General features: G+C 34.5%; 3 protein-coding genes across 3 annotated transcripts in view; 1 reads left to right on the top strand and 2 right to left on the bottom strand.

Annotated features, from left to right (window-relative positions):
• prom (prominin) overlaps window positions 1-3,601 on the bottom strand; it is a 77,022-nt gene extending 73,421 nt beyond the window's left edge. The window contains exon 1 of the mRNA XM_012366149.2: window positions 3,481-3,601. Coding sequence (XP_012221572.2) covers window positions 3,481-3,532 — 52 coding nt within the window. The 5' untranslated portion in view covers window positions 3,533-3,601. The remainder of the gene's footprint in view (window positions 1-3,480) is intronic.
• Window positions 1-10,763, top strand: part of LOC105671736 (trace amine-associated receptor 9) — a 61,573-nt gene extending 50,810 nt beyond the window's left edge. The window contains exons 9-12 of the mRNA XM_012366153.2: window positions 625-879; window positions 3,595-3,694; window positions 5,267-5,395; window positions 6,310-10,763. Of these exons, the coding sequence (XP_012221576.1) occupies window positions 625-879; window positions 3,595-3,694; window positions 5,267-5,394 (483 nt within the window). The 3' untranslated portion in view covers window position 5,395; window positions 6,310-10,763. The remainder of the gene's footprint in view (window positions 1-624; window positions 880-3,594; window positions 3,695-5,266; window positions 5,396-6,309) is intronic.
• A 2,207-nt stretch (window positions 10,764-12,970) lies between these two features.
• The window catches only part of Invadolysin (leishmanolysin-like peptidase, invadolysin), a 246,089-nt gene continuing 241,011 nt past the window's right edge, over window positions 12,971-18,048 (bottom strand). Inside the window, exons 9-15 of the mRNA XM_012366169.2 lie at window positions 17,703-17,928; window positions 17,242-17,435; window positions 17,033-17,165; window positions 16,739-16,898; window positions 16,497-16,663; window positions 16,261-16,380; window positions 12,971-16,118 (exon numbers count right to left, since the gene is read on the bottom strand). Coding sequence (XP_012221592.2) covers window positions 15,963-16,118; window positions 16,261-16,380; window positions 16,497-16,663; window positions 16,739-16,898; window positions 17,033-17,165; window positions 17,242-17,435; window positions 17,703-17,928 — 1,156 coding nt within the window. The 3' untranslated portion in view covers window positions 12,971-15,962. The remainder of the gene's footprint in view (window positions 16,119-16,260; window positions 16,381-16,496; window positions 16,664-16,738; window positions 16,899-17,032; window positions 17,166-17,241; window positions 17,436-17,702; window positions 17,929-18,048) is intronic.

Genomic DNA, 18,048 nt, shown 5'->3' on the forward strand with positions numbered 1-18,048 from the left:
TTGGATTTTCCCGGCCGTTCCGGGGTTTAATACGAAGAGAAAACAGTCTTGTTTAATCTTTCATTCAAATTTCGCTCACGGTATAATCGTTGTAATTAAATATGAGCGTCAAAGTCTGGAAGCCAACGGTAATCAAGCCGATGTTAAGCTCAACTTTCCATTCAAAAATTCATCAGCCGAAAGAGTTATTAAGCAGATGAGTCTCACCGTCTGAGATACTTAATGAAGAATGAAACGTCGCTGTTCCGTTAAAAATGTATTCTTTCGTTATATCCCACTGCATCTCTCTTGATATTCTCATACAACGCTATACTTAAATCATTGTTATAATATTATACCGAATTAAAATGTCATTCGGCTAAAATTATGTCAGCTCCAGTATTGGAGGTGAAATACGCTCCTCACTCAGGCAACACAAACTGCGAAAGATGTCTAGAGAATATCTAAAGAACATCTGGAATATATTTTATACGTTTCCGCGCTTTTTCTTATAAACGTTTGTGTTCTCTGGGTATCTACTCAAAATATAAAACAGCCACTTGCTTATTCTCTTCTTTGTCGTATAAGAGGAAAGCATCTAAACGAGGCGAAGACACTACGGAGAAGGCATCTTACATATTTCAGCTTGTCGCTCACGAGAGACGATTGTCGACCTCGGCCGCGCGAACAATGGCTGCAATGAGTTTGGGTTTCATCGTCATGGTCACACCGTGGACGATTCAGGAAGTCGTAGCAGCCTGCACCGGAAGCAAGCCACCGCCGTTTCTGGACTTCCTAGCCACGTGGCTAGCTCTTTCTAACAGCTTCTGGAATCCCTTTCTCTATTGGCTGCTCAACAATCATTTCCGCCGAGTTTCGAGGGAGCTTCTTTACACGAAGGTACGTAACTAATAATTAATTACGACACTGCGTTTGTTTCAACACGATAAACAAAAACATAAATCTTAAAAGAATACAAACAAGTTAATTCTACACTACAACGATTAAGATTTGTTTTCTAAAAAACAGCAAGTTTTGTTACTTTTAATCCAAATATTTAAATATAATGGAAACTTTACTCGATTCTGTTTTTTTTTTGTGCTTGTCTCAAAGACCAATTCATTCGGCTTTTGCGAATTACACGCTAAACCATTACGGCCGACACTTTGTTACACGTGTGAACACTTCGCATAAATCTCGTTACGCGCGAGTGGGAGTTTGAGTGTACAGACGCGTATTTTCAAACGTCCATTAAAGGCTAGTCTATTGCAGCACTTAGCGACTGAGAAATAAATACTTTCTCGTAACTGGCACAATAAAAGATCGCATTTTCTGCTTTACAAAGCAAATTTCGAGCCGTAAAGACAAATTAAAGTTTTTTCCTCCATACACAATTATGTATAACATAGATTATTAATAAAATTGTACATTATAGAAATGTAGGTTTACTTATTTATATTTCGTGTTACTCGTTTATTTATATTTCAGTCGAGTGAATTTGGGCGCAGAGCAACGTTTTAACCCGGCATTTTCTACGTTGTGCGGAAAGCAGGAAATTTATACGATTAAAAAGATTCGATAGATTCGCGAGGCGAACGCGAATGCTTCCTTTTGTTTACCGTTCCCCGTTTCGCTTTACCTTTCCGTTATATCACGACTGTGCGTTTTCCCTCTACCGATTTCACACTCCACTTCTTTTATTTCGCGAAATCAATCGTACGCCCGGCGGTGCAACAGAATCAGTAAATTTCTCGATGGGGATGGCCGTTCGCGTCGCCGGCAAACGAATGAAGACGGACGACTTAACGCGACCTCACTCCAGGAAAACACGTTGGAAAACGCGACAGTACCTGCCGGGGAAAACAAGATTTATCCGGCGCAAAACGCGTTACGCAGCGCGCCCGATGCTTTCCGCGGCGGATTCAGCAGCGGTCGGTCCGCTTCTTCGCCGCCGGACTCTCTTTTCGGATTCAGCAGAAGCATAGGGGAAACGGCCGTCTACATCGCGCAGCTCAGTCGCGGCCACATAGATCTTGGCGTTTCCACTTTACAGACCATGAATTCCGAAAAGCTCGTTGGCGTGCAGTAAATCTTTAATCGCTGCGCGGCCTCTTCTCTTACCCCTGTTCGAATGCATGCGAGTGCAGTAAAGCGTACGTGTACAGCGAGCTTGATATTCCTTTACAACCGATCCACGTCGATTCGATTGATAGCAGATAAACAAATTTGTTTGTTCAAAGTAAAAGCAACTGCATCTGTATATTACATCAGCTTTGCTGACTTTTTACGATTAGAAAATGGTATTCGATTTGCGGTTTACTGAAAACTGTAAAATTGCACGCGATTGTAATACGATATAATTAATTTCGTACTCAAGCTTCGATTGTAGAATCGTTTGCAAACAGTAATTAATGTTCACATTATTCTATCGGTTTCAATATTAGGTTTCGTTACAAAAACATAACTTAACTAAAGTTTTGTAACTAAAAGGTTTCAAGAAAATACCTCCCCTCGAATCTCTAGATGAGAAGAACTGATTTTAACTTCGAGAATCCGTCATTAATAACGAATGCGATTGACTTCATAAAGAACATAGTGTAAAAAGAGTTCGTGAAGAGAATCCTAAATTAACTTTTACGGGCACTAGATTTTGGTAGAAAATGGACCGAAATGTTAACGCGTATGGCACCATCTCATACATGTTAACATCTCGGCAAAGCGATAGATCGGCCAGTTTATGGGAATCACTTTGCATAGATAGGAGTATACTCTTAACAGCGTAAGTACCCTGAAAATCACATGCCGGATATTGCGGTTGAATCTTGGTTTCCACTAACTTAAACATTGTCTATAAAGTTTATATAACACATTTTTTCGCAAAGTCTAAAATAAGTCGTAAATGTGTGAAATTTCTTAAGCTGTTTTCAAAATATCATTAAAAAAAATAAAATATAATGTTGTTTTGCAACAATTATAAGTTTCTTCTCTATTTGTAAAAAAACTCTTTGTCTGTAGGAAAATTATTATAATAAAAGCAAATTTTGCGAAAACAAAAAGACATTATATTTTGTAGTAAATTGAACAAAGTATAATTTCAATAATATACCGCTGCAATGTTGCTAAATTCCAACTAAACGATTGATATATCATTTCAGTTTGCGGCGCTCACAATGTATTATTTACTTCTTAATGGCTAAATACGTAATATCTGGCAAAGTGTATTCCTAGAGGACCGACGTTGCATTTCAAGTATTCCGTTTCAGAGCATTATAGAGCGCATAAAGTTTATGAGCAACAATATATACAGTCCACAATTAGAGCTATTTTGCATTGATATAATAAACGAATGCATGTATGCACTCGCGTAATGCATCGCAGTGATGCATTCGAATGCCAAGGAGCTTCGAGATAATATCGCGATTATTTATTACTCGTTCTCACGGGAAATATCGTGACTTTATCACACAGGTAATCAATAAAGCTTATAAAATCTGCACATACCTCGTACGATTGATTTATCGTTTGCGAGATGACAGGCATTCTTCTCTTCCATCGATGCTACATAACTGTCATGATTGATACTTCGGATAATTTTAATTTCCTTTTTATATGCAGATTCTGTGCAGGTCTAAGCCGTTAAGTGCGAAGCAACACTGCTGCGCGACCAGCACGGGTGGCTTAGATGTTTGCAGCATCGCCGGTGTCGACTTATCAGGTGCGCCAAGCTGAAAATTTCGTCCTATTAAATTTCATATGATATTGATATGCAAAATATGTCTAAAGAAAATGTTAAAAAATAATATTATCAGCAGCGGCAGCGCATTTAAATATATATTGTTTGTTTCCAAAATTGTTGAAGATAACATAATTTTTGCTAAGAAAACAAAGACAGTAATTCAATATATTTAATTAATTTTTACAGTTAAATTCAATAGTACTATTTTTTTATTATTTAAATCTGTAATTTTTTTATTACAAAAATAAAATGTATTTTAATATATTTTTAGATTTATGTAAAATTATCTGCTTATAATTTTATTTGTATTTGTAATATTGGTATAAATAATTCACGTAAATTGTCCATAAATTTTCATATATCATCTTTCTTTAATAAAAAAAAATTCAATTAACTAAAACTTTTGAAGTTTAATAATTAATTAAACTTTTCTAATAAAATAGAATTTTTTAACTAAATTAAAAGAGATTAATGTAGATTTCCACAATTTTTAGACTATTGTGTTGTATTACATTATCTGTTCATCCATCGTGTTAATTATAGAATTTATCCAATCTCTTTTACATTGATGATTTCACACCGACAATGAAAGGATTAACATAATCAGTGTTTCACGCCAATAGCGAGGGAAATCAGCCTTTTGACTACATGCATTATCAACATTAACTGCGTTCTCGCACTCTATGTGACATCCGTTCATAAACGGAGATTTAAAGTGATTGCTGCTAATAATTAGCGTCATCACGCACAAATGCGAACTGTGTTGTAATCACGCCTGAAGAGCATATATCACACTGAACTTACAGCTGCTACTATTGATTGTGCCGTAATACATTTTCCATTCATACAATGTCACATTCTATAAATTCAGTTATCTTTTTCCATCAATATTTAATTCTTGTTATCATAGTTAAATAAAGTTTTTATAAGTTTTTATCTAGATATAAAATAAAAAGTAGATTAAAAATTTAACTTGTAAAAAAATTGTTCTTTATTATTACCATAAATTATAAATATATATATATATATATATTAAAATCTCGGAATAAATATTTTACATGCAAATCTTCCGTAACTTTATTTAATTAAATCTTTGTCATAATTCCGCGCTAATCTCGAATATATGTAGCACCACAGTATTTTTTAATTTTCATAGATATGGTAAGATAAATTAAAGTTCATAATGAAAAGCGTACTTCTTAATCAGTGCAAAATATATAGAATAAACGCAATATCTGCGCAGTTAACGAAATTTCATTCTTTCGCGGAATCATATCGCAGCGGTGATCGCGAGAGTATCGCCAAATTGGATTAGGGAATATGACACGATATTTAATTATCGGGCATTGAAACAAGGTATGCAGTGCCCCGGAGCACAAAAGCAAATTAGCTCGTAACTGCAGCACTCGTTTCGAATCTATATTGTCCGATACGATGTAAACGACAAACAGTATTTCGCGCGCGACGTGAAAGTAATTAGTTCGCACCTACAATCGTTAATACCATAATCAATACGATCAATATTTCCATCTATTGTAATTTTTATTTCAGGCTTAGAGCGTTGCTCAATGGAACGATGCTCAATGGCACGTTGTTCCTCATTATCATTAGCGAATACGCCACCGCCGCTCCCTTGGGAGACCGGACACGTGACACATAATGACACAGCATCCACGTGAGGTATGTCACACATAAATCCTCTACTCTATCATTTGCAGCTCTATCTATATTTTTTTGTCGTTAAATAGGATCTGCTGCTACCATCGCATTAAAATTCATTACCAGACTCTGATAAATTTGCAAGTAATATTTTAGTAAAAATGTGCACATCTATCATTTTTTAGATATAAGCAAAATGTAAATGAAATTCAAAAGCTTTCATGAAATAAATTTTTCAAATAATTTTCACGGATCTTCTTAGAATATTAATTACAAAATTATATAATATTAAATATTAAGAAATAACAATAAATGGTAATATGTTCTTTGAAACTTTTTGAAACCGTCATAAAAATGCAATGCAGACAAATATCTTTTATAATTTTTCAACTATCGTATCTTCTTTACTGCTAAACATTACAGAAAATTCTTTGAGACTTATTATCTTAACAACAAGAGTTTATTTCGTTTGTAAAATACAGCTTTCTAAATGCTAAATAATCAAAACTGAAAAAAGCATGCCTTCGAAAAATTTTCTTTAAAAAATAATAATGTAATTAAATATCAATATAATTAGAATACTGTCTAAATCTTCTTGTACTTATAACAGTCAAATTACATATTTTTGTTCAGGAATGCTTATACTTTAATAAATTATCAATCAAAAGATTTTCTTTAATTTTGCAAAGCATATTTAAAATAATTACCATTGTTATGTTAAACTTATTTATAAACTTATTTGCTAGAATTTTATAAATATTTTGTGTTAAACGGCAAAACAAAGCATGTAATCGATTCAATTTTCTCATATTTGATACTTCAACTATTTTCAATATTATTGGAATATTCAATATTATTTAATATTATTGGATAATTATTATTGGAATTTTTTATGTCGCATAATACAATAGTTTATCGGCGATGGCTATTTTTAGCCAGAGATGCCGCCACGCAGACGGAGGATTTCGGATCTCCGGACGACGCCAGTTAGTACAGCGTGGCGGCAAGCCGGCACCCGACGCTCCAACGTTACTGGGCACAACATTCGTCGTCATTTAATCGAAGCAATGTCACATCCTCGCTAGCACAAGGACGAGTTTTACACGTCGAGGAGGACAGCCGCGGCAGGACGGGCCGGCGTCTACACGATCGACGGCGACGTTTCGAGTATACGCGCTTCAAGAGCTTGCCAGATCTTATTCAAGATTTGGAATCGTGACGAAACGTTAATTACAAGCACGTTGTCGAATCAGGGTATTATCGTTCACTTTGTCGCAGCGCGACTCTCAGAAGCGCGGCTTGATCTCACGCGGCTGCAACAGCACGTGGAAAACATTCTAATCGCAAATTCCACGCTCCCAGGCAGGATTGCGCGTAGCTTGCGTCGACACACTGCGATTAGTTCTCGTCGCGATGAGATCAATTACGGAAATTAATTACGGCATCAACAGGGATGCTAATCGCGCCATTCTCGATGCACATGGAGATGTTTAATCACGGCGGAGCGCTGTGCGAGTGTTAACGTCATTCGCGCCCGCATTCACCCCCGTTTTCCACGATTGATTATTAACGCGCGAGCGCTCGCGCCACAGGCGGTGCGCTCAAGTATGAAATTGCTTCTTTCTTTATAACTTTGTGTACTTTCTTTACGACTCTTCAAACTGTATAAGTATACGTTTGAAATTGCAGGTACCAAAATTCACAGTACCTCTTTTCAACTTGCGAATTCTTTGATCAATTTCAAGCGTTGAGTCAAGTGTTTCTTCAAGAAGTTTTAATGAACGTCTTAAAGTATTTAAATAAGGCGACTGCAATCTCCGATACACTCACGTATTCAAAATGACGTAAAATCGCGTGTAAAACGATATCTTGTGGAAAACTAAGATAAAACTAAGATGTAAACGTGTAATTGTTTGCTCAAGACCAAGAGCTCATTGGCGTGAGGCCAATACACAACCCCCTCTATATATTCATAAGTATTGTTGTTACATATACTTCGTAAAAAAAAATCCGGCAAGAAGAACGCACAAGGGGTGCAAATATCCGATCATCCTTTTAATATCGCAGAATTTTATACTGTAATGAACAAACTCTATATACATAGATAAAAAGCGCACGATATATAGCGATGTTATTGCATTTTCAAAAATGCACTTTATACGATAGTCTCACACTTTCTTTGGAACCTCGAATCGTTACGAATTAACCGCGATATTTTAACCCAAGAAATTTGTTCTAATAATGGTATCACAAATTACTTTTATTTAGCATAATGCAGGCAAAACATTGCAGAAATGACTTTATAAACTTAATTACGCAGCAGACCTGAATCAATTATAGTACTATTGACTTTTCATACATGCGCGTGAAAGACACCAATACATGGATTTTCGTTAGGCTTATTGTAAAAATTGCAAGTGTAGAATTAAGAAGTTTTTAAATACGAAAGTAGATAGCAAATATATAAGAATTATATTGAATATTATCGAGAGATTCATCAGAATGCTCGAGCAATGGTAATGGCATCTCCACTTTAAACGAGAAACACCGAATCGATGCCGTGCATGTTTTAGCTTGTGTGTTGGTGGAACAGAATCGTCTTGTACGTAAGAAGAAATTATGTTTCACTGATACATAGACTTTTCTCTTTGATCAGAAAAAAAGATGTCAAACGATCGCAGGTTGAACTGCTAATGAGGTCGACACGATACCGTTTCATACGCAGCGTTCTCATAAATAAAGCCTGACTTTCCTCGAGATTTTCATACACGTGAAATAATTACATTTTCAATTTGTAATTAAAAACGTCGCGCATCACTCTGATACAAAAGGATTTATATGTACTTGAATAAGAAGTGATACTTTATACAGTTCCCATTGCTCTAAAATTCCCGGTCTTGAAAATATTAATCAGTTTTTTAGTTATTTATTTCTTTTCTTAAATCTTTTGCTATTTTTTAATTATTTAAATTATATATATGCTTTTTCTTGTTTTAATTCATGTCATATTTTATGTGTTTTTATATACCATATGTGTATATTATGCAATTTTAATTTTCACTGTATATTTATGAGTTCTCTAATAATATGTGAGCTCTTTTAGAATAACGAGAACAGACTTTACATAACTCCGATTCGTACGATAGAAAGAATATCGTTAGTTATACAGAAGAACATACATTGTTAAGTCATGAGAAATAGTAATTTTTCAAGAACTTGTAACGGATTCGTCAAAAGACATTTGGCGATATATTTCCCGACGTAAAATTTTTACGCCTCCGTGAAGAAAAAATGACGCTATTGTTAAATATCTGCATGCTCACTCACTTACGGCGATTATTCGCGTATTCTAAAATGATAACACCCAACTTGATAACTTATTCGCTTAAATTAATATGCAGCCGACTGGCGAATCATTATCTATTTTCAGGTTACTAATAACGAAGCATACTGTGCCTCAGAGCTCTTCAAAGTACTCGTTTCAAGAGTCTTCTCCTGCTTCGTTCAAAATCTTAACAAGAGATTATTTATCAAAAGTATCTCCTATGTCTTTGCATATATGCATATGTGAGAAGAAAATGATTGGAATAGTCAGCTGAATTGAATTGAATTGAAAATTATTAAATAAATGTCTCCTTTCTTAGAGTCTGCGATTTATTTTTATTATTTGTCATTCATATTCAGCGATAGCTCACTTAAAGAGCATAATTCGTTGTATGATTCAATTACTAATATAAGCAAATATATATAACGTGAAGAATAGAAATAAATCGCAGACTTTAACGCAAAAGTTATTTAATAATTTACAGATTAAAAAAATCAAATTTAATATTCTTCCACAATTGATTGACAATATTTCTAGAAAATAAATATTCCCTCGTTTATATTCATTGATTTTGCGTTACGCAAAATATATTCATGCAAAAAATGCATGATTAATGAAACATTAATCAAGTCAAATTAGTTTTAGTGTTTAAGACATCAAATCTCATAAACTGTATTCTCTCGAAACCTCTTCAGAGGCTAAAAGATTTTTTTTGTATTTTAAGATTTATTAAGCTTTTTTATTAATCATACAGAGGAAATCAAGGCAAATGAGAACCAACCGCGATAAAAAAAATCGTAATACCATAATCTTCCTTTGTCAGCAAAGTTATTTACAAGACAACGTTTTCGATTCTCAGAAGTGCAGAATTATGCTAAAGACAGTTATCGCAGATTCATTCAACGCAAGCGAAAGGAGCAAGTCATCGCGTTTGGCTCTGACTTGCCTTAAATTCCTTTATATGATTGAATATCAAAGAACCATTATCGTTACACATGTATTTTCAAGATATATCGCATTATTAAAAAGCCGCACAAATCATACAGTCATTGAAATTTCTCAACGTGATAAAACTGAAATGCAAGCTTAGCAATATAGCGTTACAGAGTGAATATAAAAAAATAGAAAAAAGTGATCTCTCGTCATTATAGACGTAGCGAGCCGATATGAAAGGTTTGTTTGAAGGGACAGTAAAAAAAAAATGAAACACTGCCTGCAAATCATTCACCACCGGCACGAGACAGCTCGTTGTCCGCGACAATGTCATGATTCATACTACTTTGTATCGAATCGAATGCGAATCGTTTTTGTATTCAACAATTTGACGTATACCAATTACGCGTATAGAACTTTAGATAAGATTACTAGCTAAATGCAAAAAAAGGCGACTAGTTAGATTATTGAGTAACCACGAGACTTTTAATAATCATACCACCGAACGAATGCCTTAATCGGAGAATCTTTTGTAAATCGGCAGCATGAACTGAAAAAGAGGGAGAAGCGAATATTATACATACTCTGCAAAAGATCACTGCGTCAGACAGTTTAACTCAGCGATTTCTTGCAGAGTAATAGGAATTGAGCGCCATAAACCATAATTCATTTAAGCACAAAATAATTGCGTTTTGTATATTCGTATTTATATTGTCATTAGACCATCGATTACTATTGGCGTTGTAAATTGTCGCAAAATAAGATCTCAATTATTTCTAGAAATATATTAAATTATTGTCATGTAAATAATTTATCGAAAAATATGGAAAATATTACTCTGTATAAAATCTGTGTAAAGTCTTAATTACCAGTTTAGCAATAATAACAATTATTTAAGATGTTTTGACAGAAACAGTAATGAATTTTTCTGCATGTAGACGACAAATAAGTGTGCGTAAAGCACACAGAAAATAAATGTGTATGTATGTAAGTCGTACAAAACGAGACTAGTCGTATATACATCGCAGTAAAAATCCACTTAACTGCTATGTATTCTTTCTGTATTAAGAAGATTGTTAACAATAAATCAGGCAGAAACCGATTGCAGGTCGGTCGGTAATTTTATTGTTACGTTGTTAGTTATTCAATCCTTTATTAAATAATATTTACTAATATTAATTATTATATCATTAAATAAATTTTTTCAATAATAAGGAGAATTATATTTCTGTATTTTATTATAGTGAAATATACAGAATGTTTTTTTCTTACTAACAATACAATTTATTCTGGAGTTAAATTGTTATTTATGCTACAGTACATTCATATAAGTGACAGTATATTAAATTTCTAGTAAATATTCTATCATAGATTCTAGAAAGAATATTTTGTCTGATAGAATAAATTCACTTACCAATCATTATACTTTAGCTAAATACGCTCTCTCAACTGTACCAGGACAAATTAATATGTATATAATTTCAGTTATTATAAATTATTATCAATTATAATGTATGTTGATTATTACATATTATTTAATAAAATTCTAATTATACATATTTGTTATTACAATTATCTGCATATACAAGGCGACATGAATATCTTAATAAACATGTGTTAAACATTTTATGCTTTATACGTTAAGGCATTTGTGTCACCATATGTATATATTTAAATAATAAACAGATTATTGTACTCACCAGCTAGAATATCGTAATTTGCTCCGCCTTCTGTAGATTTTGTCTAAAACTGCTCCAAATTCGTTTCATCGAAGAGATTGATAAGTACTGGAAACTCGCACGTAATTGCGCGTACCATTAAACAAAAGTTAATTCGCACACTTCACCGATACGAGAACGACGCAAATACTCGCGTTGAATAATACGTTCCGGTAATTACGCGTTACTTTCAACGACACTCCGGACAAAAATTCACATTGCGCCTACGTACACAATACTATAACCGTTTATTATCATTATATACATTCAGTGATTCATTCGACGTGTGTATATTGTGTAGATATAGTGATTCGATTCTTCCGATCATTTCATGTGTGACATCAAAATGTCTGCTCTGAGATTGTAACCTATTTGAATTCACGACCCAACCGCCGACGAAGCGCTGTTAATCGCGAATATTCATAATAAGTGATAAACACTCTCGTTCCGACAATTACACATTACTTTAAACGGCACTTTCGATAAAAATTAACACTACTTACGCACTTTTGATATAAAATAGAGATTATTTTTGAAAGTATTCGTCCTTCTCGTCCCACAGCAACGCGCCGAAAGACGTTGAAAACGGTAAAGAAATAGTACGTCTAGTGGCCGAGAGAGTGCAACATTCGACATTGGAAATGTAACAGCGCTGGTAAGATAATATCAAGAGATACGATTACGTCTCGCGCCAAGTTCACGCAACAGTGAAGTCGACTGTGTATCTTCACACGATATTATACCAGCTATTGCCGATAGCCGGTGTTGCACTCTCTCGGCCGCCACAAGTACTATTTGAGTATCGCTGTGAAACGAGAAGAACAAACGTATTCGAGACTAAAGAAGACGCAGAGTGTAAATATTTTGCGATTATATATTTTATTCTTATTAAAAGTGCGTAAAAAGTATAAATTTCTATTGTGAGTGTTGATTAAAGTTATAAGAAATTGTTGGAACGTATTACTTACTGCAAGTTTGGTAGTTATGCGTCGCAGATATTCGCGATTTTCGTCGATTGTCTAGCGACTGCGCCATAGATTCAAATGGTTATTGTTCTAACGAGTACAAGTTTTGATGTTGTAAAGATCCAAAATAATCTCTGCGTTTGTTGAAAAAGATCGAGCGCGGTGTAGTTTTTATCAAATGCTAACAATCTAACTCAATGAAATTAAATTGAATAAAAAGCTGTTGTATTAATAATTGACGATTTTCACGTAACCGCCAAGACAATCGTAGTTCGTCCCGTTTGTTCCGTGTGCATGTACAGTGTCGAATGTATAAAATAATAATTTGCTGCAATTATATACTTTCGTGTAGACGCGTTGTTGCAAACAATACGTTTTATCTCATGTCCGCGTTTGATGTATTCATGATGTCAATCCGTGATTTTCAAAATGTGTGTGAAAAGTGAAGTATACATGTTAATTTTCGTTAAACTGTATGCATAACCAAGTGTGTGTTTCCAATACTCATCAATTCTTCGATGGAGCTGATGGAGAACAATCTGAAAGAGTCTTCAGCGGACGGAGCAAACTGCAATATTCTAGCTGGTAGGATTATAATTTCGTCTTCATTATTCAAATATGTACATAATTATAACATATACATACACAATTACAATTTATATTTATTAAATATTTATTGAGATGTTTGAAAATATTAAAACATTTGTTAAATATTCATTGAAAATTTTAAAATAATTATTCACGCACTTGCTTTTAGTTACGTCTTGATCAAAATGGAAATAACGAAATAATATGTAATAATCGTTATACATAAAATGCATGTGATAATTTATAATATCTAAAATATGTATCAATTTCTCCAGGTACAGCTGAGGGCGTACTTAGCCTTAGGGTACAACGACCGGTGAGTGAATCCATTCATTATACTTGCGTAATGACACAAAGTATTGATATCATTCGCTGTCTTTTCATTCGCCAATATTTACCATACAATTGCTAAGAGTCGCGCGTTGACAATCACATCCTCATCTGCAATTTGCATTTTTACAAGTAAATAAAGAAATACAAAATTATTTGTTTCCTATAACAAGAAATAATATCAAATTTTGCAAAAGTTGTGTATGCAATTATTGTTACTACTTTTAAATCGTAAAATTATCGTAATTGTGATAACATACACATACACAATTACAATTATATGTATATAATATATATATTTCTTTTTTTTAAATACTTGTAACAAAGTTTGTTGTTAGAGATTAGAAATAAAATAACAAATTAGTTATTAAACCATACATTTTTAACAATTTCACATGAGTATGTAATCGTCCTGATAAAAATTTTAGAGCACAAGAGCTCAAAATTTTGGATACAATCTATGATACATGTATTTAAATAGCCGCACGCATTCGCACATTCGCATATACCTATATATCTTTAATGTCTTAGAGTTACGGCTTACAGAATTATTAAAACACATTTGACTTCTCTCATTCGTTTCCTGATATCTGACGCGCTCATTATTAACATTCATCGAATAGCGCGTATTAACAAATTAAAATCGGTTCTTATGTCGAGCAACGACATCACAGGAATACACGAGAAATGTTCTCGAATATACATCTCAGTATTTGATTCAATACTGTGATATCTTCAAGTTCTTTACAAAGTGCACAGTACACGTTAAATATATATTAATAATCTCTGTACAAAATTAGATTAAAGGCTTTCATTTGTTATACTAAAATCTTTCAAATATAGCAAATTGGAATAGTCACGTGTTATAAAAATGGAATTAGTTTGCGTCTGATATAGCCGTTAAACATACGCGTTTTCGGAATGTCTCAAGAAATGCTTTGATATTAAATTTTCGTGCAAATGACAAAGTGAAGACTCTATTGTTTTACCAGTCTTTCTCTTAAATCACTTAACAAAGCTAAAATAAACGCGAAGATATTAAATTAGCGGTGTACTCTACTAATGTACAATCTTTAATATGTACATTCCACGTACTTACATTTGTCGTTTGTCCACTAATATTTCACTTACGACTAAATTGCGCGGAAATTATTGCGTTGATATATTCCTACGCATAGTAAAGCTTCCCCAAGAAATCGAGATAGCTCAGTTTCGTACTGCAGAGTAGTTACAGATTAGGAAAACGTAAGAATTGAATCCTCTACAAATTGTAGTAAAAATAATTTTCCGTGGAAATTGTACATATCGACGATATATGTGATTCCAATAATCGCAAATTAAAAAGCCTTCTATTTTTTAATATCTGTAGATGACCTGGATGCAATATATTTACCGCATCAATATACCAGTCAAACAAAACGTGCTACACTAACTACTAGGATTATAACACTGCGAAAGCCTAACGTCGTGGATCTCTGTTGCATCATTTAAAACTATATGTATAAAGACTTATCTCTCTATCCCACATACATTCACGATATATCATCTAAATTCGCAACAAATGAATCGTTGACAAACTAATTTGTCAGTCACGCTTTTGCGTTGCGTACGCATTTGTTCGTATTGTTCGATATGACTTGCGTATTTTAACACACGAACTCCCTTGCGTATCATCAAAACTTCATTAACAATGCAGACTTATACGAGAGAGACAAGAGATATTAGCCACATACCTTCAATGGAATGTAGAATTGACTTTTTTCCGTGACTTTACCATGATCTTTTAAAGGAAAGCTTAATTTTTATAACGCCTATAATTTTAAACAATTCCCAGAGATGATGGAAAGGAAAAAAGCTCACTATACGTAGCTGACAAGACATGTATACCAGCCCGTAATGTTTCGCAAGTAGTATGGACTGCAAATAACATATGTATTTGGTATATACATTTCTACATTTCCTACGATATATGAATATATCACTCGCGTCATCATATCGTGCAAAATATACATTTACACTATGCCATTTGTCAGCAATGTATAGCGTTCCTTCGTTAGATTCAATTAGTTTACGTTAAATTACTTTGTAAATTCTCATATTATATCGGCAGCTGCAGTCCGTGTGTACATACACGTCAGTCAAATAACGTTAGCAATTATCTATCAATTATAATATACCGATGCATCGCCTTGAATCGCGCGATGACCGAGATTATTCAGAGCTTTCCTTAGATAATCTTTGCCTTCACAAAGTAATGACCAAAATACATTACTTATTAGAGTCAAACATAGTGAAAAACAATGATAAAATCAGCAAATTTGCTAAATATATAACCCAACTTAAGGCAGTATATATAATACAAAATTGGCATCCAAAAATGCCTCGTCATTATCACCATGGATCGTTAAATCCAAACATAGTACACATATTTAAACGTGCGCAGCACACTTAAATAAATGATAATTTCATAAACTTTTTAAATTATTTGACCAATACTTTTTATCATATTCAAATAATCTGATAATTGTACTATAATAATATTAATTATTATAATAATAATTATTATTATAATACCAAAATTTGAATAGAAATATATTATTGCAAAAAAATGAAACATTTTCGGACTGGACTGAGAATATCACTGCCGAAAATCGATATACGAGTCAATAAACAATGTTTATGGACCTAGATACGATAGTGCTAAAACATTAACTAACACAAACGGCGTATCATCTAACTATGAAGAATAAAATTGAAATAATAAGCGTTGATGTACTTAGGCCAAAACTGTCTGACGCACAGTGGAGATAGTCTTTGTGATAATATATAGAGGGTGGTTCCTCATCCCCTGGCTTGCATATTTCGCCTCTTGATTTAAATTCCGCCTTAAAAGTAAAGTAAATTTAATTTTTAAACATTACATCTACTGTATTTGCTATTATACCTGACTATACTATATCTGATCACATTTTATGCGTTGCAATTTGCGCTTTGTGATAAATTGTAATATATTCATAGTATTCGTACCTGGCAAATCTCTCGACAGGGCGGGCAAATTAGAGCACCTTTATGCAGCCAACCATTCTGCATAATCCTTATAATAATCTCTTGTCCAGCGTGGTAACAAGTATAAGTGTAATTGCCGACCTACGAAAAGAGATAAAGCTGTCTCGCAATCTATTCAATTTCTTTTATTGATAAGTGTATTATCAGAGAGCTTTTCTAAATCTTCATATAAATCTAATTTGTCGTAACAAACTCACCATAATATGTAGTTTGCCGGCTTCGCACTTGTACAAGTAACAACCGGAACCCCAATGCTGCCACTGTCGCGCTTGTTTGCAAGTTCTCTCCTCCCACATGTCGTTAGTGTGGTCGAAGCATCTCGAGTGAGGGCCGTACTTCTCTAACGCGAAATTCTTGTCGGGATCTAAAAGGAGGATCTATTTCACGAGAGCTCCGCTCTGCATTTCTTCGCGCGAGACGTGTTTGTCGTGTGACTTACGCGGATTATTCTCTTCGTACAGGCAGTGAGAACCTCTGACTACTATATTCCGTACTCTCCACGTAAACTCCTGTATGTAAGGACAGTAATCTGCTAGAGATACCGAGCCGCCATAGTATTGTTCCTTTCCCTCAGGTACGTGAGGAATCGAGTCGAAGTTCTGCGGCGAGAAAGAAATTGTTAATCGCATAAATGTTCTCAAGTTGCCGATGGAAAATCGATTGCACGTAGACATTAAGCTTCAATATCTTATTCACTTTTAAATATTCCAATGAATCATCAGATATTTCTTACCTGGTATTTTTTGGGAAGCGGCCGCGGATGCTTCACCAGGTTACACAAGGCCACTGAACTTCGATCATCCGTACATTCAGTTTGCAACGGATCTTGTTTCACTTTATTGCAAAAAGGATGTATCGATTTTCCTCTAAAACATTAATAAATATTGTCGTATAATCATCATAATACGCGGTTCGCTCATTCGAACATTCCCGTGTACTCACGAGAAGGGGGACGATTTGGAGGATATCCATTCCTTGCAAGATTTCATGGCAAAATTGCATCCTAGATTTTTCCCCCATCCTAGCTCTTGCGCCATCGAATAGTTGGCGCTGTACCAACCGGTATCTTCCATAAGAGCGAGCGTTATCCTCGAGTAAACTGGATTTTGCGTATGCGTTCCGGTCATAGCTTCGTTCTAAAACAGAAAAATTCAATCTATGATAGCAAATGCTGTTATTGAAAAATTCAAACGTGAAATACACGAGCATGGACTCTGCTTGGAATTTGAATACAATCTTAAAATTGTGCCAATATTCAAATATTTTACGAGTGCTGAAATATCAAAATCAATTTCACACATTTCGTTGTTTCGCCGTATGTCGCGAAATGCTTGGAATTCTTGTTTGAGTAATTATCGAGTTACGCATGCGGCGAAGGATTAACTCGATACATCGTTACGCACCTCGAATACACGTTTCTCCCAATGCGTGAGAGCTGTACCGTCCTCGCCCTGATCTTCCAGTTCCGCACCCTCGAGTTGCGAGCAATTGAAGTGCGCTTGAACTTCGGCACGGACCCGAGGCGTGACTATCATTTGCATGGTCCTCTCCACGTAACCGCCGTGCACTTGCCAGCGAGGCCTGACTACGGTTTTGATCGTGTTCTCGCTCCACTGGTGCGTTTGTAACCTGCCCGAAACGAGTATCGAACGTTATTAGCATATGCTGATTTGGCAGTCGAGGGCTGCTACTGCCCAGTATAATAATCTCATCGCTATGACATCGTACACCACTCAGATTGCACATTCG

Source organism: Linepithema humile, chromosome 4, assembly GCF_040581485.1.
Source record: "Linepithema humile isolate Giens D197 chromosome 4, Lhum_UNIL_v1.0, whole genome shotgun sequence".
In the NCBI taxonomy this organism is placed as follows: Eukaryota; Metazoa; Arthropoda; class Insecta; order Hymenoptera; family Formicidae; genus Linepithema; species Linepithema humile.